This window comes from Tasmannia lanceolata, unplaced genomic scaffold (assembly GCF_043159265.1).
Source record: "Tasmannia lanceolata isolate RefF3 unplaced genomic scaffold, GAP_Taslan_0.1 ptg000015l, whole genome shotgun sequence".
NCBI lineage: Eukaryota > Viridiplantae > Streptophyta > Magnoliopsida > Canellales > Winteraceae > Tasmannia > Tasmannia lanceolata.
Window position 1 is genome coordinate 58944045 of NW_027518692.1, and position 23782 is coordinate 58967826.

The following is a 23782-nucleotide window of genomic DNA, read 5'->3' on the forward strand; positions in this document are numbered from 1 at the left end:
GGTATTATGTGCACCAAAGATGATGTTTTCTATTTATATGGTTGATAGAAAATTAACTGCTGGCTCGTCTCCACCACCATCCTGGTGAAAACATGTTTTAAGGTTAAGACCATCCATCCAATGAGCCCCCACTGTACATGGCCCACAGGCCAAAATGTCAGAGCCAAGAAATGAGTTTTTCAGTTGTGTATATATAAATGGTGGAGCTCACTATATGAAGGGTCCATACTGTGCTGATATCAAATGGGTAATGCTTTGTATAAGACATTTGGAAATCTGTAGAAGTCATCCCTCTAATTTTAACTCAACAATGACGATATCAGATGGGTCATGCTTTCTAGAAGACCTTTGAAAATCTTTAGAAGTCATCCGTCTGCTTTATCTAAGATGTTATTTCTTGCATAATTTTTTGAAAATTGTGATAATGTCTAAATCCAAAACAAAGAGGAAGTCTAAACTGAAGGGAGCCCTTGCAAGAAAGAGGTCGAAGGGTTCCCCCATTGGCTGCACATCACCATCATGTTTGACTTTTCAGCCGATATTAATGCATGATGGTGATGTGTAGCCAATAGGAGAGCCCTTTCACCTCTTATTTGCAGGGGCTCCCTTCAGTCTAGAATTCCTCCTAAAACAAAAAGGCTAAAGTTAAATTAACTGTCCATTAATTATTGATTATCATAGATAAATGAAGAAACAAAAAAGGGCTTGATGTTATTTTTTACATAATTTTTTGTCTTATTCATTTAATAATTAATTCATCGTATGCTTTCAACAGATTTTGTCTTATTCATTTAACAATTAATTCATCCTATGCGGCTGCTCTCTCGTACAACAGCCAGTCCGCGAAATGCCTTCTGCGATGGTCCCTAGCAAATCCCAATGGAAAAGGATATTATAGGAAAGTATATTATTATGGGATTTGCTATGGACGCCGTCCATAGCAAATCACTATTCTGCAGATATCTCCATCCAACCATCCAAATCTCGCTCTCTGCTTATTGATTCTCGAAGAAAGGTAACTCCATTAAAAAATTCCAAAAGGGAAGGTAAGATCAAAACACGAATCTATTCAATTTCCTCCAATGCACGTGTTACCCACTTGCCTACGTCGCCTTCTTTTTTGGACTGGAAAATTCGTATCTGACCGTTAATGAAAGTAACCCTCTACTTCGGTTAATTAACGATGAAACCCCTTGGTTTAGATCAACGGTACAGGTTACACGCAAGTGTGAATCGTTTCGATAGATCGTCCCATGATTTCTGAAAGTGAAAAGAATGGTATTTTTGAAATTACAGTTAAAACTATGGTCTTTCTCTTTAGAAAAGTCTTAAACTGTCAAAGAAATAAAAAGAAAAGAAGAAATTAAACCCTAACTCCTCTATGACCTGCTTAAAGAAGATGAAAATTTTGATTCTTGGTTTTTTGCAATAGCCATTACCAGTATACGACTTCAAGTTTTTTCTAGGGTTTTCTGACGATCGATCCGTTCAGTATAGGTGTGATTTCTCTCTCTCTCTCAACTGCCCTTCCTCTTTAGATTGAGCTCTTGTGGATTGATGCATTCTCATCTTTTCTAATTGGTGTTGCATTTTTTTTTCTGATTTTTTGAAATATTCTTTCTTCTTTTTCCAGCACAGGAAATCATCTTAGCAATGGTTTTCAACAGAGGTGTTTCTGTGCTCTCAAAGCTCCGATCTCGTCTTGTAAGTAATTTGATTCCGTTACTGCCTTAAGGAAATTCGAATCGGTTCTGACTGCATATTTTGTTGTAGATTTTTTTATTTGCTTCTGTATAGTGATTGAGATTATGCTTTTGCTGTAGATTTATTTGTTTTTATTTGCTACTGTAATGTGATTCAGACAATGTTTTTCAAACATAAATTGGGAGTGCTGATGAAATATATGACTTTCTATCATTGTTCCTATGGAAATTCTTATTGCAGGTTCACCAGCCTTTTTTGAACGGTTCTGTCCGATGGCTGCAAATCCAAACCACTTCCGATCTCGTAAGTCTTTTTCTCTCCTATGTAATGGATTTTTTTAAAGGACAAGAATTCTTAGGTGTATCTAAGGCAATTTGTCAAATTTCTCTTCATTCTTTGTGCAGTTTTTCCCCCCTTGCTAACAGAGAGATGAAATATTTTTGGTGCTTTTTAAAGGGTGAAAATATGCTTAGAAACTCATGTTGTGTTGTGCATTGACTAGAAAGATACCTAGTCTTACTAGCTTAGTGCAGGTGTGTTGCACGTGGGCGAAACTGTTGAAACTATTGAAGGACATCTGGCCCATTAGTGCCTTCCTCACCAATATCGGATGATCTTAACTCCTTGTCAAGAAGCCATATTTTAGATTTTTTCCATGAAGACTTAACTATTGATGTTTAGGTGTTCCTATGGATGGGTTCCATTCGATGTGGGAGCAGGACCATATTTGTCGCCTAGTGGTGGTCCACCAGATCAATGTTCCTGATAACACGTATCATTTGGAACCCAAGGTTGTTCATTAGGTTTGAATCCTGACAGTTATTATATGTGTCTCCAAAACCCAAAAAAAGGTCGAAGTCTATAATAAAAAAAGTAAACAAAAGTACAAATGTAGGCCCCACTTGTATGATGAAAATTTAAAATAATGGTTCCTAATAAAACCAAGTGCAATGTATTAATTATATAAAAGAGAGAGATGATCCAAGGTAGGGCCAACCAAGTAAATGATCAAGATCAATCAAATGCTGGAGCCGCCTAACAGCCTAAGTGAATGATCGATACCAACTTATCAAGTAAAGATGGAGCCCACCTATGTGAAGGGATGATCAATATCAATCAAAGGTGGGACTAATGGGGACCACCGATCGAATCCAACCACTAGAAGTCGATATTACTTTCTTTTTGTTGTTGGGTTTCGTAGGGCTGTATTTGTCTTTGTTTTATTAATTATGCAGTTGGCCAGTTGCTTATTTCATTTAGGAGACTTGACTGTCACAACTAGTCCAAGTCCTTATAGGATTTAAGTTCAATTTTCTTTAGTAATTTCATTATTTTTGTGAGGTTTAATAGGATTGGAGTTCAAGTTTTAGTGGTAGTTTAACGACGTGAATGGCTTATAAACTTCTCAAATTATATCATTAATCCTTCCAAGAGCTTGTAGCCTTTCTCCAGGAGTGTGGATTCATGTTGTGTTGATCCAGATGGATTCCTAGGGACCCCAAAGGTCGTTTCCTTTGGTACTTTAACCTTACTTCTCCTGATTATTCTATGATTTATTTAATCGTTCCAGTTACTAAAATTTCTCTCTAATCTTAATCCTATATACCGTTTTCCTTTTCTCAATTACTTTTCATCATTTTAGTTCCATTGTTTACCATCTGTTGCTGTTTCTTGAATCTAATTGTAGTTTTCTCGAAGCTTAACTTTATTTCAAGATTTGGTTCCCATCGGCTACAATCAATCTTATTGGTTTTAAATATCTTGATTGATTAGCAAAGAAACCCTGGTTATGATCTAATCACAGGTTTTTTGTATGGCTGACTGAATCTTTTTTTTTGAATGGCAAGAGAATGGTAGTAAAATAAACAAACAGGATACGAATACTTCTTATGCCCCTAATGCTCTGTATGGTTGCCAAGTTTTTTTTGTTCCCGGGGGTTATGTGGGAGAAAAAAATACCCTGGGAGATAGGTGGGAAAAAAAAAGTCCTGGAAGTATCCTGGTAAAATAAAAATCCCATGTTTGGTTATGTGGGAGAAAAAAATACCCTGGGAGATATGGTGGGAAAAAAAAAACCTTTGTTTGGTTGCTTGAACTGTTGGGTAGAAAAAAATTCTTCTCAAGCTTATTTTTGGTTCCTGAGTTTATTTTTGTTCCTGGGGTTATCTTGGGATGGGATGAAAAGGCAATCATTACAAAAGTGGGATTAAAAAATTCACCCCACAAGTAATCATTACAAGAGTGGGATTAAAATAAACCTAGTGCTAAAAGGCAACCAAACATGGGATGGGACCAAAATTTAACTTACTCTCCCACAAAACTCCCAGGAACAAAAAAAACCTGGCAACCAAACAGAGCATAAAGGAAAAGGATGAGCCAGCTACACGATCATGGATCTCATTGAAGTAACGTGCAAATCGCCATGGGGAGGTGTGGGAACCTTTAAGCCATCTTATCACGTTAAGGGAGTCTCTCTCTACAGCTAGTAGGTCTAAGATGCTTCTCTCAAGCAACTTGATAGCCTGCAAAACCACTCTGACCTCTGCTTTGTTGGAGTCTTTAATTCCTATTGGACCTGAAGAAGCCCACCTTGTAGACCCGCTTCTTCCCTGAGAACACCTCCAACTGTGTCCGGTCCCGGCTTTCCAATACTAGACCCGTCGAAATTAAGCTTTAAGTGACCTATACCTGGTGACTCCTAATCCTGTGAAATCGTACTTGCCTGCTCTGAGCTAACACAAATCTCTTTCCATCCATTCCAAAGGCTGTAAGGTAACACAAACCTGAAACTTGGAAGGATTCTTTGAAATGATATCGTTAGAGCTATCACCTTCAAGAAAACGGAGTGAGTGCTCTTTATTCAGTTTCTTGAAAGTATAAACATCTTATTCTTGAGCTGCCACCCCAAATTTGTGACCTGAATTCTGTCTTTTCTAGTTAGTTAGCCTTAATTAGTCCTATACATATGTTTGACATGAATTTTCCTAAACATTCTAATGCTATCTTTCCTTCGTTAATGTTCCTAAATCCTTCACATGATCTGATATTTCTTGCTATAGTTTCATTATAGAACTTTATTCATTAATCTAAATCCTGTTTTCTATTTCCTCAGTGAATTAGTTTAATTTTTGTTAGTCATTTATTGATTCTTTATTGAATACAATTCAACCTATTCATAAGGCTTACTTTTCCAATCCTTTTCTTAGCCCATATATGTTTCCTACACCAAATTTGGTGTCGGGCCCTTGGGTTAAGTACCATGTCTACAAGAAGTGGTAGAATTTACAAGTTGGAGGCTGGGTGATCTTAAAAGAGTTGAGCTCCTCATCCAAATTTGTAAAAAATTAGATCTTCATGATGCAAGATTGCAAACTTGTTACAAGGTGACCTTGAGACGATATATGCCCCCACATCTTTTTTGCCCATTCAAGAAATAAATATATTGTCTCAAACAAGCACCACATGCTTGGTTGGAAAAATTTCGCACAACAATGTTTACCCATGGTTTTGAGTAGAGTGCCCTCTGATCATTCTCAGCAAATTGGGGATTACCATACTTCTTATATATGTTGATGATGATGCCATTATTTTTGCTGATGCCCAAGACGTTATAGCTTGACTGAAATAATTTCTTCAGTCATCTGTTCAAATGTAGGATTTGGGGCCTCTAACTTATTTTCTTGGACATTGTGTACGTCGTTCAAATAGTAATTCAGATTGGTTCAACTCCTTGTACGCATCCTCTTGCTACTATTCATCATGTCATTATATACTTGTCTGGAACTCAAGCCCTTTTTTTTGTCCTCATCCTCGCTGGAGTTAAATGCATATGCTGATGCTGATTGGACATGGTGCTTTGATACACACTCAACAATTGGTTGGTGTATGTTTCCTAGGGGATTCTCTGATTTCATGAAAATGTAAGACGCAAAATGTTAATTCTAAATCTTCCGCTAAAGCATAATATTGTTCTTTTCATCAACATCTAGTTAGGTGGTCCGACTTCGTGCTCTTCTCTCGGACTTTGACATTACGCTTCCTTTTGTCAACTTCCTTTATGTTGACAAAAAGAGTGCTATTCAAATTGCCACCAATCAAGTATTTCACGAGGGGTCAAAGCATATTGAGGTGGATTGCCATTATGTTTGACATATATTCTGAAGGCTGGATCACATTACCATATGTTCCTTTACCACAACAGCTTGTAGACATATTCACAAAGGTCACGACGTGCCAGACATTACTTTCTTATTTTCAAATCGCTGCTTGATGATCTAGTGCATCAATTTGAGGTGGTGTGAACCATAGAGGACATATATGCACTATCATTGGGTGTCTATGTCATACTGAGTTATCTTTGTAAACAAGTGTATACACACGACATCAAGTGTATATGTTCCTTTTTTGGTCTTGTTTATTTGCGTCTCTTCTTGTATTTCGACCATCTCAATCTTCTTTTTTCAATAAAATTCGCCATCATTAAAAAAAAAAGAGATAGAAATTTACTGTTATACCCCTTGGCTATTGTACTTTACTAAAGGTACATGTAATTGGTTCAAGGGACTTATAAATACAAGAAGAGACTCATCAAGCGAGCTGATTTGACTTCCCCCCTTTCATTTTTTGTGCATGCCTTACGCCTTTTTTTCATCTTCGTTTTACTTCTCATTTTCTAAGATTTGGCTGGACCAACAGGTGTTTGCGAACCTTTTTTTTTATGAATGGCATGTCTGTGAACCTTGTTAGTAGCTGGTCTTTGCCTTCTCTTGAGTCGAAAGGAATTGGAAAATCACTCTGTTGGAAATCATGTGGAGTCTTTGGAAGGAAAGGAATAATAGAATCTTTAATGGAATGGATTCTTCTATTTGTGTGGTGACGTCTATAACCAAATCTTCCATAATTAGCTCCGCCGCTATCGTCTAAAGACTTCTAGGGTTTATCAGCGAGAGGCAGTGTGTAAAAATTGAACGAAATTGCTTGGATCCTTATTAGGAAGTTGAAATTTGTTGCCATTGTTGCCCAATTTGGTGAAGCTTAATTTTGATGTCAGCTCCAAAGGATACCAGAATCACGTAGGTATTGGAGGTGTGATTAAAAACAACAATGGCATGTTTATTAAAGCTTTCTCTGGTCCTATTGGGTTATCTGAACTAATGAATTTGAAGTCCATGATTTGATTGATGGATTTGGATTTTCACGGAGCATCCAATTGGTTATTTAGGGGTTGAAGACGGCCTGGTAAATGTTATAGCTTGTGCATCAAGTTGGAGTCCCAGACCATGTGGACTTGCCAACGTCATTTCTCAGATCAAGGATCTGAACAGAGGACTTCCCCTAAACCTTACTCATGCTCTGCAAATTGCTAACGACATGATTGGTCGGGGAGACGTGGATGGGGAAGCCTTAGCTGTGAACAACTTACTCCCCCCTTTGTAGACTTGCTGGTTGGGCTCTGTCTTGTTATTCTAGTTCATGGTTGCATGTGAAACACTTATTGGACTAGCACTTTGCAGAAAACTGTAGCATTCATGTCCTAATGATATTGGATCATCTCATTATAAGTTATTCATGTGAGATTTGGAGACCACTGTGCTAAAGTAACTGCTTTATATTCTATGTACCAATTAGAAGCATATTGATGAGTCTACTGTTCCTTTTTTTTCCTTGTGCTGTTTTTTTTTTTTTTTTTTGAATGGTCTCTTCCTTGTGCTGATATTTTCAATTATTTCATCTATGTGGCTACAATGAGTGGCAAGTTAAATATAATAAATTTTTTTGCCACATATTGACTTCTCTTTATTTCTTTCACGTTTTCATGTATTCAGTTGTTCGGTTTTACTCTTCCAAAATTTACATCTGCATTTTTTTTTATCATTAAGCAATATTTGGGAGGATTGATTTTTTTTTTTTAATCTGGGAGGATTGATGCTATATTATTTGTTGGTTCTTTTTTTTTGTGGCATTCTTGACATTGGGTTATTCTGCTGTTCTCCAACCACTGTTGATGTTACAATTTATTTTTTAATGTGCAGGATCTTCATTCTCAGTTGAAGGATCTGATTCCAGAACAACAGGTTTGTTTAACTCTTCTTACAATGGCATATTGTAAATGGAGGTATTTTGCTTTATTATTCATATAATTGGACTTTAAAATGGACCCAAGACCCAAGCCCTGTGCTCCATGTATATCTCCCACAGAGATTTTTGTTTGTTTTTTAATTAAACTCATTTGGTCTTCTTCTCTATGCATTCTTTTTTTCACTGTGTTGCTTGGTTTGATATATCTATTCATGAGATTGTGATGCGCAGATGAAGACATCTATAGTATACTTGTACAGAAAATGGGTATTTGTTGTATAGAAAGCTAGCAGAATGTATGTCTGAAAGTTTATTGAAATCTTTTGCATGTTGCTAAGGCATATATTATGTTTTGTGGTAAGTTCATATTAAACTCTGTCAGTCTGTTTTGCCGTCTTTCACATTTTCATTAGGGCTGCAAGCCTTTAACTTCTCTCTCTTTTTTAAGGGTGACAACCGTTTTCATTTTCTGTTCCATAACCTACATCCCCTTTCTTTAACCTGTTAAATTGTAACAATTCTGTATGCACGTCAATCATGATCTAAGTGTCTAGATAGTGTGATAGATGATGCAAAACACGATAGATTTTTTTTAAGGCCAAACTCCTCAGTTGATTAGTGGAGACAGTATCCGGATTTTATTTTGGTGTATAAAACCTCAGTTGGCTCATTTGTTGTGTTGCAGGAACGTCTTAAGAAACTGAAAACAGAACATGGGAAGGTTAATCTTGGGAATACTACTGTTGATATGGTAAAAAAATCTCTTAAAGTACTTTTATTTTTTCTTTATATCAATCAGAATTGCTTGGCGGCAGGAACGTTGAAGCTACGCACCGATTTATGTATTCATTGATTTGGTAGATTAACAGTCATAGTTTACCATGTAGTCCGATTATTCAATTTCATATTAAATTATCTATGCGTTACTAATTGTTTAGGTAATTGGTGGAATGAGAGGAATGACAGGGTTGCTGTGGGAAACCTCATTACTTGATCCAGATGAGGTAGATTTTCTGTATAACCTTGGATGTCTGACGGGAAGAATTATTTTGTTTCTGATTCACTGTAAAAAATAAGAATTCACTGTGATTTTTATTTTTTTTGGGAATGCAATGGAAATTGTGATTTTTTAAAACTTTTTTATTGAAAGTGTGAACATTGATTGCTCTGCTTTCAGGGAATTCGTTTTAGGGGTCTCTCCATTCCTGAGTGCCAGAAAGTACTACCAGCTGCAAAACCTGGTGGGGAGCCCTTGCCCGAGGGCCTGCTGTGGCTTCTTCTAACTGGGAAGGTGATCATTGTGCTTGGTTTCACTATGATTTGTTTTGATGAATCTTCGATAATTATCACAATATTTACTGTGATTTTGCTTTCCAAGTTTCGAACAGGATGCATGCGTAATTTAACACCAACCTTATGCATGCCAATACTCAATACAGATCTTTTGATTTCATTTTTTTTTTTTTTTTTACTGTGATTTTTTTTCGAAAGTACAATTGGAAAAAGTGACCATTCATGGAATTGAACCCCTTCTTTCAGATGATTTTTGGGATTGGTTCCAACACTAGCATGTTTTAGGCGGGTTCAATTTGCGCGAAATGCCTTAATTAAAGTCTTTTAACCTTTCCTGTATCTTCTCTTTCCAATGGCCATCGTTTCAGACCACTTCTCTCCCTATCTTCCATTATTTACTGCCACTCCTTACTACTCTTTTGGAGACAATAGTGCCATCTTTCTTTAATGTTAAAATATTTGGGTAGATGATCTTCATTGGAAAGTAGATTCCCCACTCTCTACCACCTTTTTAACAACTGAGGTTTACTTGCCACCTGCACCACTCTAGAGATTGAGCTTAAGATTTTATTTTGTGCTCCTCCTTATCACTAGGTTATGGGGTGTCCTTTTCTACCTCTTGATGTTATGTCGATTTTCCCAAGGGACTTCACTGTGGTGTTCCTTCCACTGTATGCCCTGTACTAATAGTAGGGCCTAGCTCCATCATAATGTGTACGCTACTTTGGATAAAAGAATAGCATCTTCAAGGGAAGGATTCTTCTCTTGGTGCATACTAATACAATTTTGGAAGCATTGGATTAGGCAACTGGGTTCTCTTTTAATGGCTCGAACCCGTCTCATTACCTGGAGAATATGTTTGAAGCGGAGAAGAATAAAAGACCTGACTTCTCATACCAAAAGTGAACAGGCAGAAGTAAACTTTTGATGGTCATGGAGAACAAAATTTGGGCAAGTCAGGCGTGAGTGGTTTTATTAGTGATCAAGATCAAAATATCGTCCAGGATACTCATCTCCTTCTAGATATGCTGACTCAGTCAATGTGCTACTTTTCTACTTGTTCGTTCTATTCAATGTCTGGAATGTATAGGCGTGTATCCTTAAACATCATCTTGTAGGTGAACACGAAGAAATAATCCTGATGCAAGATATTATCACAATCGCTCACCTGCATTTTATCTCTTATGTTAGACATATAATTTTAAATGTACTTCTGGTTATAGTTCTCTTGGAGGTGAATGTTTGCCATGATTGTTGGAGTTTGTCATGTGTATTGGAGTTGATGGGGTAAATTTACGCTCATCCACTTCTATGCACTTCAAAAATTAAGTAAATTTCTTTTGTATCTTAGGTACCAAGTGAAGAGCAAGTCAATGCACTATCCAAGGAATTACGCAGTCGTGCAAGTGTTCCAGGTATTGTAGTAACTTTGATAAATTGTTTTTGATTAGGGAAACTGTAATGTACCTTCACACAAACATGATGTAAACAACTTCATTTTTTCCAGTCAGGCATTTCCGATCATAATCACTCCAATAAATATACGCTGTAGAAACATGCAGATATTATATATAAACAATATTGACATGCATCTTTTTCAAAAAATGAAGCATCACTGTTACGTATTAAAGTGGCATCTAGTATGCGGTGTTTTAGCTACTGCAAAGTTTATTCACTTCCATACGTAGTAAGTGCATTTTCATTTCTTTTACTGTTACTGCCTGAAGCATTGAATGTTTTCTCTATGGGAAATGGTATATATGCCCCCTTTTCTTCCCCGGGCCACCTCCTTGTAGTGTAAAAGAGTAGTCATAAATGCAGGAGAAGTGGGTGGCCCGAGGAGGAAAAAGGGGTGAATATATCCCTTCCGTTTCTCTATTTACTTTACTCTGTGGAAGTCTATTTTAGTTTTTATAGCTTATGCCAATAAACGTGACTACTTAATTCTCAACAATGTATGTCTATGTTGATTTATCGGGATTTGTTCCTTTCTGAGTTTCTCAGTTTGTTAATCCCGAGTGAAAATTCACTTTTTCTCCATTTCATTTTAGTAACTACATTCTTTATTGTTTTTGAACTCAAATCCTCAATTAGAGCATATAACCGATGGAATACTTGTAAATTTATTTAATACTTATCTTTCCATGTCAAACTTTCCAGTAAATCATAATCCAATAGCTTGTTCATAATCATGTTTTATCATTTTGATTGCAGATCATGTTTATAAAACCATCAGCTCTCTCCCTGTAACAGCTCATCCAATGACTCAATTTGCAACAGGTGTTATGGCCCTTCAGGTAGATTAATGGGCTTCTAGTTTTTTTATATTGAAAATTTAATGGACTTGTAGTTGACTTTCTACCTGATTTGTTTGATACTTTTGTTGGTGACTGGGTTTTCATTCAAGCATTGTTGTTCATCACTAGACATATACATATGAGCATGCTGGCAGGCAGGTGCATTCAAGGATGATTCCCTAATGGGATCTGCTTGTTCTCATGTGTGAGTGCGCCTAGATGCGATCAACGTTTAAAATTTCGGTTTCGGACATAGCCGAAACCGAAATTTCGGCCGAAATTACCAAAATTTAGGTAATTTCGACCGAAATTTGGGAAAAAAATAAAAAATTACAATTTCCTGAGATTTCTGAAATTTCGGTTTCAGGTGGTTTCGGTTTCGGTCTTGACCAAAATCCGGAATTTCAGTATTTCGGCCGAAATTTAAAACCATGGATGCAATCATGCATGTATCACCAATCATGGTTTTAAATATTGGCCGAAATTGATCGAAACCAAAATTTCGGCCAGAGTTCCAAATTTTGGTAATTTTGGCCTAAATTTTGGCACATTAATGACATTTGTTTTTTTTACGGAAGCCTCCCTCGCACGACTCTGCTATTGCATAGATAATCACTGAACGTGCCGCTTCCTGATTCATCAGTGCAAAAGATTCCTTAAGTATATTATCCACTAGGGAATGGAACAAGTGCAACCCCGGAACGGAAGTTCGTGGGGTTAAGTCTGAGAATATGGCTTTCCTGTGCGAGAGTCGTGAGAGGGAGGCTTAGCCAACTGCTTTTTTCGAACGCCTGTAACCAAGCCCTCGGAGCTTGAACCGGCGGGTGGGCGCTGCCGGGAGTAGCTGCTAAGGGCGCACGTTCGATTAGTCAAACCAACCCCTCCTCTCCTTCCGCGCTAGAGTCGTTAGTCGTTATAGGGAGGCTTCGGCCAAAATTTCGGTATTTCAGCCGAAATTTTGGTTCCGGCTATGTCCTAAACCGCAACCGAAATTTTAAACCTTGTTGCTAATTGCTAGAGTACATTGTGCTCAAAATTTTCACACTTCCCTTTACACTCCCCCGTAGCTTCCCTTTGCGCTTCCCCGTCGCTTCCCTTCACACTTCCCTCTTCCCGTCTTCCCAAAAGGCTCCACTTCCCACACTAGCAACTATGGTCTAATTCACTAGCAAAGGCTGTGTTAACGGAGGTGTTTTTATAGAGGGGCAATCTCTGCCCTTGCTGTAATTTTTGCTTTATTTTCTTTGGGGTTTTTTAAATAAAGTGTTTTCTCATTAAAAAAAATAAAAATAAAAAATTCAGGCCATCAATCCTTCGTTTACTTCACGGAGTCGACACTGCAAAATATTATTCTTTTAATCTTTTCGCATTACTTCTGCTATTTTCTTTTCAACAGTCTTTCTTTGTATGTCATTGTCATCCCACTTTCAGGCTCAAAGCGAATTTCAGAAGGCATATGAGAAGGGAATTCATAAATCAAAGTAAGTCAGTTAACTAGTCATGTTGCCGGTACTTGTGTTTCTTCAAGCTGATTATATGCTCTTCTACTTAACATATTTTGTTTGTAGGTTTTGGGAGCCCACATACGAGGACTCCCTAAATTTGATTGCGCAACTTCCAGTTGTGGCTGCTTTTGTTTACCAAAGGTAAATAAGGCAGTGACTTACAACAATTATCATTTTACCTTAATCTTGGATTCTTTTTAACTGTTGTTCTTCTTACGAGGAAACAATTTGAAACAAGAATTGGTCTCAGATCAAAGTGATGATTTTTTATTTATTTACTCATTTGCAAGAAATTATGTATGCACCGTACCCTCTTGTTTTGATATTGGCACCCCTCTCTTTATTGTACATGTTTCCCATTGGCAGTTACAATTCTGAAAAAGCCATCAACAGCCAATCACAGAACTTTTAAATAAAGAGAGGGTGCCAATATCAAAACAAGAGGGGACATAATCTCTCAGTGTGCGTGCTCGTGCGTGTATACGTCTATGGTCAGTATACTACGTGTGTGTATTTATTAAAAACTCATACTTCAATCATTGATGGCTACCTGACTTACGGAATTGGATTTATTCAGTACAAAACTTGTAACACCTGCACAAAACATACCTTTATGCGCTTCTTTGTGGACAGTATAATGTTTAGATGACATTTATATTTTCATTTTTGAGTGACTTCGTTGCTGTGTTTTGAAGGATTTATAAGGGTGGACAAATTATACCTGCAGACGATTCTCTAGACTACGGTGGAAATTTCTCTCACATGCTAGGATTTGATAGTCCCAAAATGAAAGAGCTGATGAGACTCTATGTCACTATCCATAGGTGGGTAGTATTCATATCATTCAAGAGACCCTTCTAACCGTTCTGTTGCTACAGACTTCCCCCTCTTGTTCTTTTCTTTTTCTTTCCATCCAAAGGCTTATATTACATTCAAAGAGCTAATTAACTTCAATTATCACTTGAAGTCGAGACTTATCTGCATTTTATCTTGTAGTGACCATGAAGGTGGAAATGTTAGTGCTCACACTGCTCACCTGGTAAGTCACCATCTATGTCACAAATATCTCCTATATTTTCAAAATATCTTATTTTTATCTCGACATTTTGATTAAACGACAAAATCCTGAAATAATCCTGAAAATTTAAAAATGTAGCGATATTTTTATATTTATCATAAAATATCGCAATAATATCACAATATTACCACAATATCACGATATTACCACGATATTTTTATTGTTTTTCCACATAAACCCGAAAAAAATAAAAATAAATAAATAATATATCTCGAGATTTTCCCTTGCCGAGAAAGTCCCAAGAAGGATATTTGCGACATAGGTCACCGTAAATACGGATTGTTTGTATATTTATCTACATACGCATATAAATTCTCCATTTTCTGAAAGCCGTACTAAATTGCAGGTTGCTAGTGCCCTTTCAGATCCTTACCTTTCATATGCAGCCGCACTAAATGGTTTAGCTGGACCACTCCATGGCTTGGCTAATCAGGTACTGTTGTATGTTGGTCCCTTTTTTCTGTTCCATAATTTTATTGTTTTGAAAAGAGACTTGGGCAGTTTTCAATTACTTTTGGTATTTCATTGGTTGACTTGTTGTCTCTGACTGACTTCTAAATGGGAAGTGATATATCTGCCCCTTTTTTACCTGGGACAGCCACCTTTGGTGCAGGGGCTGATTTACTTCACTTGGGAAGGACTCAACGGCCCCGGTTGCCACATACACTGGAGTTCGCTGTCCCATGTAAAGAAAAAGGGCAAATTTATCATTTCCCTTCTAAATGCTGGCTGCTCGTAAATGTACGATCATACCCAGTAATAACGTGCATATGATTCATGCATAATTATGAGTTGATATGTTAAGGTGAGAGAGAAACTGTGATTATTATTTGGCATGCTCCAATTTTGCCAAAGATAAATATCCGTCCTCCAACCATACGTCATATGAACGTGTGTTAGCAGGAAACAGAGATAAACATATCTATGTATTTTAAGTATGGACATAAAAACCAAGGTTGCAAAAAAATGTTATGACAGCCAGCATCCCTTACGGAAATAAAATGAAAAGGGGAACAATGGACATTATAACATCTTCACAACAGTTACAACCAACAGCCTTTATAACATTGTAATAGCATATTTTGAACCTCGAGTTACATCGAGAGGAATTGGAATTATCATTCGACATGTTATAGCTTTGTTGTTTTATCCAAACATGTTTAGCAAGAATTCAGTTACATGATTCAAATTCATATCCTGTATCAATAGTTAAAATTTGAAAGTGAGTAGGAAGATCCATGTCAGGGAGCTTCCTAACAGGCCTCCCTAATATGCCACATATCTGACAATACATTAAATAACCATTGTTTTATAAGGAGGATACCTCTATCTCTTTATTAAAATGACAAGTATACCCCTATTTGGTTCAATTGGCGCTATTAAAAGGGTTAGGCATCTCCTCGTTTCATTTTTCAATTTGATAATATGCTAGTGTCCTTTAGATGTACAATGAAGCATGTGCTGAAGAAGTGGATGGTCGAATTGAGTCTTAGTTTCACTTGATGAACTAAAAGAAATATCATTTGCTGAATTACCGTCTACATGAGAGTTTCAAAAATAAGATGTGGAGGCTTGAGGTGAGGTGTTCACACTCTTTTGAGGCAAGGCGTAGGACTTCAAATTTTTTCTAATTTTTGAAGTTACATATTTAGAAAAGGATACTGATATTTGCACTTCCATGTTTTGATAATAGGGAGAACCCACATCGTCTTTTCGTAAAGTTTAAATATTTAGAAAAGACTACAAATATTTGCACTGCCATGTTTGATAATAGAGTGAGCTCACCTTGTCTTTTCGTTGGCTATTTAAGAAAAATAGCAAAAAATTAAAAAAATCTAGATCGTTCATAGTGAAGGCTATTTTTGTTATTTAAGAAAAATAGCAAAAATACAATAAATTCTAGAAAGAAAGTGATCTTCATTTTCCACATTTTGCAAGCATAATTCTCATGCGACAAAGAACAAAATAATATAAACCTCACTCATGTATAAATATAGAATCTACAATCTAGATGGTTCATTTCATGATGTATTGTGGCCAAGTGATGATTGAGACAATTCATTTCTCAATTGCACCGTTGATTACAAAATTTAAATTGAGATATACCCCCTAGGTTGATCTCTAACTGATTCATGTGCATATTTCCATGCAAAATCCTTCATTTCCTCCATACCCCCATGAAATGCTCAGATACACTTAAAAACAACTCAATAAGTTCCCCAGCAACTCAAAATAACACAAAAGAAATGAAAAACAAACTTCATTAAAACCATTAAAAGAAAAACTTAATTGAAGAAATGAAGGTCGAAAGTTAAAAAAAATGAAAAAGGGGTTTTCTACAGGTTGTTGCAATAGTAGTTCATTCTCCAAAAACTAAATCTTGATGAGAAACTAAGTGACAGATTTTGATTCCGTTAAACAGTTGAAAAGTAATTACGCTGGAGATCTTGATGAGAAATGTAAAAGATTTCGATAATGCTAAACTATTGAAAAGTAATTACAAAAATAGTGTTTCCACAAAATAGCCTAAAAAAACCATTTCTATGTTCTAGTAGAAGGTCGTTTTTGTTCACAAAATAGCCTTTATATAACAATCAAGATTAAGATTGTGCTAGAAAAAGAAAAAAAAATAGGGATGGTTTTTGCCTCTTTACATTTTATTACAGACATACTCGTGAGGCTTATGCCTTAGACGTGAGGCGCTTTGATGTGTATGCCTCAATACGCCTTGATACATCTCAGTGACTAAGGCGTATGCCTCATGGCATATGCCTCAATTCGCATTCCTCGGACGAGTTTAGGACAGTGATAACGGTTCAAGACCTTTGGTACTTTAAATGGATTTTTTTAAGGCCGTTTGTAGAATGAATATTCTATTTAAGATCTTTCTAGATACTTTTGATACTAAAGTAGCTTGTTTTTCGCTTTTTCTGCTTCTCCATCTCTTGCAACCACCCCCTTTTCTGCTTGCTGCTGCTTTTGGAAATGACCGGGATGGAAGGCATGTTTAGAAACTCTAGGGACAAAGTGGAGCATCCTCTGGACGATTAGGCTTAAGGACGAAGCGTGTGGAAGTGGGAAGTTGGAGATTGGAAGGCCTATGGAACTTTAGTCAAAATTTGGATGGGATGCTAGAGGTTGCAGGGTACTCATTTAATGTTATAGCTTGGACATTGAAAAGGAGCTCGGGCTTTGGAGGTTAGTGAATGCTATCAATGCACTTTCAGTCTTGCTAGAGGTTTCAATGTATTGTTGAGACATATCAAGCTAAAAGAAAATGACGTAGAAGATACACTAACCAGGGATTTCTTAGATTGGTGTTGTGTGTTATATTAATCTCTGCCTGCTTGATAACTATTTCCTTTTCTCTTTATTGATTAAATTCTCATTTATAAAAAAATAAAAATAAAAGATAAAAGCCTCCCATTCACACACACACACAGAGAGAGAGAGAGAGAGAGAGAGATTTGATGTGGAAGTTACTACTTACGACTAAGTTTCTTGGATATTTGATGTGGAAGTTACTACTTACTACTGAGTTTCTTGGATTTCACAAATTTTTGTAAGCGCACACATTTTGTGTATGTGCTTCACTTGATTCAAAACTGCTTCTCATGAGACCAGATCATTAGGTGAAATGCACTATTCAGGCAAAACCATGATACTTTCCCCCTATAGTTGTTGGCAGTTTTTGGGATATTGTATTTTACTCTCCCCTGGAATACTGTTCCAAAAGTTCTTAAATTTATGGAGTTATTTATAATGGTATGAATTTTATTATGTGCTTCTGCCCACACAATTATGGTTAGTGTTGCATGTCTTTACTTTCATTTGTTATGAATTTAATAATGTGCTCCTGCTTAAACAATTATGGTGATTGTTTTCCATGTCTTTGCTTTCATTTTACAAATGGTTAATGGTTGCAGGAAGTCTTGCTATGGATCAAATCTGTAGTAGAAGAGTGTGGAGAACACATAACAAAGGAACAATTGAAGGACTACGTCTTGAAAACTTTAAATAGTGGCAAGGTAGGAATCATCACTTCTGCACTACTTGTACATCCCTTGGTTCCTTGTTCACGCTTGAACTTACTCAGTTAAGCATTTCCATCTCTTGGGTATGTTGACAATTTGATTGTAGATGTTCCTTTCTGAATACTTGTGGATGTTCATATCTATGTTTAGTGATTAGCAATTGATGAAAATTTTTGTGCAGGATAGTTTCTTTTCCATTGATATTTTTCTTGGGAGAATAAGAGAAACTAAAGTGCCTCACTGAGTTAAAGTAACTGAGTCTTGATTATTGGTGTTACATATACCCACTTTAGAAAGTGGATATATTTGAGCACTATCCGAATGGCCCCAAAATTCCTTCCTCACTGCAGCCCACTTGACAGTGGAATCCAAGCATCTTATTAGATTCTTTGAATATTCATTTTCTTCCTTTCATTCCAAACACCCAGAGGAGTGCGTAAGGGGTAATTTGTCTAAAGAGTTTCTTCCTTTTGTCTCAAAACAGGCTTCTGACCACCCGCTACTAAGATACTTTTACCGATCCTAGGTTTACCCACGCAGTACCAAAGCATATGAGTAGACGTGCCTAATTACTATGGGCTGGTTTGCAATGTAGAAATAGATGGTCTATGGTCTCTTCCGGTGATGAGGAGCATCCTAGGGCCTATATTCAAATTTTATGCATCATTCAGGTGTCTATTAAGTCCCTTAAGTTATAGTAGGGGTACCATAGTCTTTTCCCACCAATATCACTTGGTTTCATTAAATTGTAGGTTTTTAAAAGGGGACCAAAAGTGTATTACGAAAATCTTAAGTGAGAAGGGCATTTAAGTCATTTATCTTGTTAATTCACTTAAGTGATCACGAGGGCCCACGTGACATAAAGTGGCATCATGTCACGTGATTATTATGGCTCACATTGCAACATAAAGGAGCCCTTGTATTTGTGGGACTTGAAGTGGGTTAGTTTATTTATTTATTTAGGAGTCATAGTTGGTTTGTGAGTCCATGTAGGTTTAGGAAGTCTATTTTAGGAAGGAAAGATGTTGGAAAGGGTCTTAAGTTCACAGGAGTCTAGGAGTCCTTGATGGGTTAGAGATTGAGGTTTAGCACTTGATTTGGGTGAGTTTTTGGAGTCTTAATTCTACCGTAATCTTTAATTTCGTGAGAAGCACTTTGCCGGTGTGTGTGGCCTATGGTCTTCTCACGAAAGAAGATGTATAACATTGTTTTTTTTTTCTTTGAATTGGAGTGAGGCCTTCTTGCCTTAGGGTGTGATGAATAGGAGACCCCTGATATAGTGTCAAGCCATTTTCTATCCTCAAACCTTTTCCTTTTTCTTTTTTTTTTTCTTTCGTCTCCTCCTTTTTGAATAGTAACTTTCTTCTTCTTCTTCTTCTTTCCTCCATTATTCTTCATTTTCTTTATTTCCTTAGCCGCCACCGATCACCTTCACCTTAATCAATGGACCTAGATCCAATCCTTACACCCTTTGCTCACACCCTTATCCACCATCTCTTTTTACCTTCTAGACATTATCTTTCACCTTCTCTTTCCCCCTTTTCTACGTTCTCTTTCACCTTTTCTTTTCCCCTTTTCACATCCCTTTCCCCTTGTCCATGTCATTTACAGCCCAAACCATCCCATGATCTCTTCCCTTCCACAACCTATAAGCCACCCAATCGCTCAAGAACCAATCTTTATCAATCTTTCCCCCTTATAACCAATTTTTATCAATCTTAACTTTTTTCTTTACATTCTTTACCTATTCTTTATTAAATCTTTAACTTTCTTGAACCTTTCTTTAAACCTTTTCAAGAATTCAAGAATTTTTTTTCCAGAATGTAAGAAACCCCTGTCAGTTGGTCGTCGTCCTAAATCATTTTGGCATTAGAGCTGTAAATTAGTGTTTCCTTGACACCCATCTTGCAACATCCGCCCAGCACACAATGCATGTATGTTTAGCATTTCACCTATATTTAGATCGCTAGCATATGCAATAATTTTTAATAAACTTGCTTGGCCACTCATTCTAGTGCGAGTCCACTGGGTTAGCTGACATTACTATCATATGCACTAATTTTTAATGAATTTGCTTTCCCATGTTCTTATGGAAGCAAATGACGTGGCAGATTCTCTTGTCAAGGAGAAGGCAAGTAGGATGTATTAGTTGAGGGGAAATTCTGTTGTTTATTGTACTAATTTTTGTTATCATTTTAAATAAATACGGTCTAACACCATCCGACAAAATGCCTTTACTCATGGAGGAACTGGAGAGCATAAAATTGGGTTTTGTTCAATGTGACAATTCTTATATGTAGAGTGTACTCTTGTTATATGGCTTTAATACAGATTCTGTCACCACCTGTCACATCATTCTTTAATGTCTGAATCTGAAACACAAGGTGACTCAACTTGATTAAATGGTAAGCGGTACTGAAACTTTGGAGTCAGCAAACTTAGTAGTGGTCATGTCATTCCATTGAGATCTCGGTTAATACTAAAATTGTTCTTGTTGTTTGTCTCCTTTCTGTTGATGTAATCGTACTTCTCATTGGTTATTGTACATAGTCTATTCTTTCATTTCCATGCGGTCGCTTATTTAGAACAACTTTGTTTGGTGTCGCTGTAAGTTTTTGTTATGTCATCATGATGGTACACAACAATATTTTTGGGTGACTACCCACAAATTGTAGATACCATCCCAGAGAGCTGCTGAAGCTATATATACTATGGCTTATCAACCATAAAAATGCAGGCCTTCTTAGAATAAACCCTTCCTGATTTTCTTCTGCAAACGGACGTATAATGTCATTGCAGTTCAGAGACCTCACCAGGATAAAGTATTTCGAAAGTATATTGGTCTCCAGATTGTTATATCTAAAGGCCATGCAAACCCTTTTGATGGGAGGCATAAAAAGTAGAGCTCTGTGCAAATGGGAAACATTACATAATCTGATGGTAACATTTATAGAGTCATCGTTAGGAACTTTGACTCTTGGAGCTATACCTCATTAGATATTATGTGAAGTGTGAGACAATGTCAGTGTACCCTTTGGTTTAAAATTTTGCTTATTATCATAGCTTCTATCGTTAGATAGTTATTTGTTTGTTCGATATAGAGTGCTGAAAATGTGTACACAGGTTGTTCCTGGTTTCGGGCATGGGGTTTTGCGTAAAACAGATCCGAGATATACATGCCAGAGGGAGTTTGCATTGAAGCACTTACCCAATGATCCACTATTTCTGCTGGTTAATATTTAAAACCTTCCATCAAATGTCTTGGATGTATTTCGGCATTATAATTTTTATGGGGCACTCCATTGTGTGCTGTGAACCTAATTTAACCTGTTTTATGCAGGTTTCAAATCTTTATGAAGTTGTTCCACCAATACTTACTCATCTTGGAAAGGTAAAATTATCGATTATGCCTTACCTTTTCTTTCTATTCTTTAGGGGAAGAGAGGTTCATGTTCAGGAAGCAATTTTTTCAGTGATGTATGATCAGTATGTCATCAATTGGGATGCTTAAACAATGGATGCGGATTTGTTTAACTCTGGAAATACATATAAATTAATGGGCCCCAAACATCTGATGATGTGGGAAATTACAAATTTACAATAGGTCGTCCACCTTGTATGTGAAATGTCATTATTAGTGACCAATTAGTTTAGAGAACTTCTATGAAATTTCATTCCTCTGCGTGGCTAATCGAAAGGCTTAGGGCTCCCCTAATACATGAATTGGAAAGGATATAATTGCTATTTTTCCTGATTTCCCTTATGCCTTCGAAGAGCCTGTTGGATTTCTGTTTACAAGGACTGAAAAATATGCAGGCGGAATGCAATTATTGAACCCACATTCTCCACTTCTACCTGAGGCCCATGCTCATCACATATTTAAGAAACCCACTCTACATGTTATACGCCCATTGACACCATATTGAAAATTGTAATAACCAATGAGAGAAGCTTAAAATAAAGAGAACAAGAGATTGTTACCGACCGCAACCCATTGACTCCCAGCCTGATAACGTCGACGCCCTCATCGACACTAGGCAATCTTCATAACTCAGTTCCAAATAATTTTACCATGCATTTTAATTATCAAAACGATCAATAAAATTAAATAATTGGTCAGCACCAGGTTGGTAGCACTTTTTTCCCATGGCGTGAGGAATAACCCCTATGCCAATTGAGAAATATGATGATTTTCTTGTGAAATGTTAAGGGTGTGTCCTTGTATTTAAAGGACTGTTGAGTGAGAGGTCTTTAATCACCTTTTGGTTTCCGATGCAAATTGGGAACTCTTGCGGGCTATTACGTAGTGTGTTGTAAACTTGCTTTTCCAGCTTGGTCTGTATCTGGGCTGTGTTTGTTGTTTTTAGTTCGTCAATTTGCTTTTGGTTGATCAGAACAAAAACTAATTTTTGTAACAAGAAAATATTGCCTTTGGAATAAAATTGTGCCCATTTTCTGCTGTGAATTCAACTCCTCTTGACATTGATTGTATGTGAAATTTTGGCTGCTTGCAGGTTAAGAATCCATGGCCTAACGTCGATGCTCATAGTGGGGTGTTGTTGAACCATTTTGGTTTAACTGAAGCAAGGTATGGAGTCCTGTCCTCCCTCAACAGCATAACCAATGCTTGAAAATCTAACAATGAAAATTTCCATAATTTTTTTTTTGTTTCATTTGGATTTGCAAGCCCATGCATTTTGGGTGGAATTTCTGTGTAAATAGAAACACACCAACATAATACCGTTCCAAATGCCCACTCTTGTAACATAAAATCAAAATCTGATGACATTTAAAAATAAATAAAAATTCAAAGCTGATAATATTATGTGAAATATATTCCTGGGCAGGTATTATACTGTTCTTTTCGGCGTCTCAAGAAGCATAGGAATATGCTCCCAGGTACCTCTTTTCGTTTTTTTTAATCTTCAGGTGATCAATTATCCTGTAAGGGTTCTCTTTCCTGAACATTTTCTAATTCCAATATTTCTAATGCACAGCTGATATGGGACCGCATTCTCGGTTTGCCACTTGAAAGGCCAAAAAGTGTGACAATGGAATGGGTTGAGAACTACTGCAAGAAGACCTCTTGATCCTGTTAATATCAAAGTTACGGATTTTCCAAAAATAATAAAAACAGGGCTGAAGAGGTGTGTGAAGCTCAGGCCTGTTTATGTGATTTTGGTAGGGAGATATGTTTAACCTTGTGAAGTTATTTTGCCCATAATTTTTTTGTCATGCCATTCTGATTTGCTGGCTTGTGAATTACTTGAAGAAGGCCCCTTGATACTGTTAGTAGCAAAGTTGAGGGTTAAAGACCGCATGATCATCCTAAATAATAACATTGTCCAGGGCTTGTGAAATGCTGGATTGTTGATGTATTTTTTGCAGGGTGATGGTCTTGGCTCTGTTGTTGTTTTGGCAGTGCATGTCATATGATGAACACTATTTTTTGTTAAATCAGTAGAATTCATTGATAATCCGATTCTTCAATAACAAAACAAACGTGAGGAATGCTAAACTGACGGCTGCCCTTGCAAAAACCAACTACAAGGGCAAGGGCCCCTTATTGGACCATCACGTCAAAGTGCATTTCTAGGGACACCAAAAAAAATATTTAAAGGAATAATAAGGGCGATGATATTTTCACCCCCCTTGCAGTACGCATTCGCCACTCTATAACGTGATCTGGCGTAAAAGAGCGTTGAAGTTGCCCACTGTTCACGTTATAAGATGGGGCCCATGATTTTAAGCACATGATCTCCACCGAAGCCCGTGAATAAGATGGGGCCCATG

The 23782-nt window shown here is 36.9% G+C and overlaps 2 protein-coding genes across 3 annotated transcripts in view; both read left to right on the forward strand.

Annotated features, from left to right (window-relative positions):
* The first annotated feature begins 997 nt into the window (after positions 1-997).
* LOC143892725 (uncharacterized protein At4g28440-like) overlaps positions 998-23782 on the forward strand; it is a 69251-nt gene continuing 46466 nt past the window's right edge. Inside the window, exon 1 of the mRNA XM_077397576.1 lies at positions 998-1015. The gene's annotated coding sequence lies outside the window, so the exon portion shown is untranslated. The remainder of the gene's footprint in view (positions 1016-23782) is intronic.
* Positions 1340-23367, forward strand: LOC143892723 (citrate synthase, mitochondrial-like). 2 transcript variants are annotated; one of them, XM_077397572.1, is made up of 20 exons: positions 1340-1497; positions 1634-1704; positions 1945-2007; positions 7737-7778; positions 8468-8533; positions 8721-8786; positions 8960-9073; positions 10427-10490; positions 11290-11372; positions 12804-12853; positions 12941-13018; positions 13573-13701; positions 13874-13916; positions 14302-14388; positions 17882-17983; positions 21113-21220; positions 21330-21380; positions 22504-22577; positions 22837-22888; positions 22987-23367. In XM_077397572.1, the coding sequence occupies exons 2-20, from the start codon at positions 1654-1656 to the stop codon at positions 23077-23079; spliced, it is 1416 nt and encodes a 471-aa protein (XP_077253687.1). In that variant the 5' UTR covers positions 1340-1497; positions 1634-1653; the 3' UTR covers positions 23080-23367. The 2 variants fall into 2 exon arrangements, with proteins under 2 accessions (XP_077253687.1, XP_077253688.1); XM_077397573.1 differs by having other exon boundaries at positions 1372-1497; positions 1639-1704.

What these genes read in the sequence shown, in the direction of transcription:
- LOC143892723 (XM_077397572.1), top strand. Translation starts at nt 1,654, where the DNA reads ATGGTTTTCAACAGAGGTGTTTCTGTGCTCTCAAAGCTCCGATCTCGT. An exon ending in GGCTTCTTCTAACTGGGAAG is followed by an intron (nt 9,074 to 10,426) that starts GTGATCATTGTG and finishes TTTGTATCTTAG; the next exon opens with GTACCAAGTGAAGAGCAAGT. An exon ending in AAGGGAATTCATAAATCAAA is followed by an intron (nt 12,854 to 12,940) that starts GTAAGTCAGTTA and finishes TTTTGTTTGTAG; the next exon opens with GTTTTGGGAGCCCACATACG.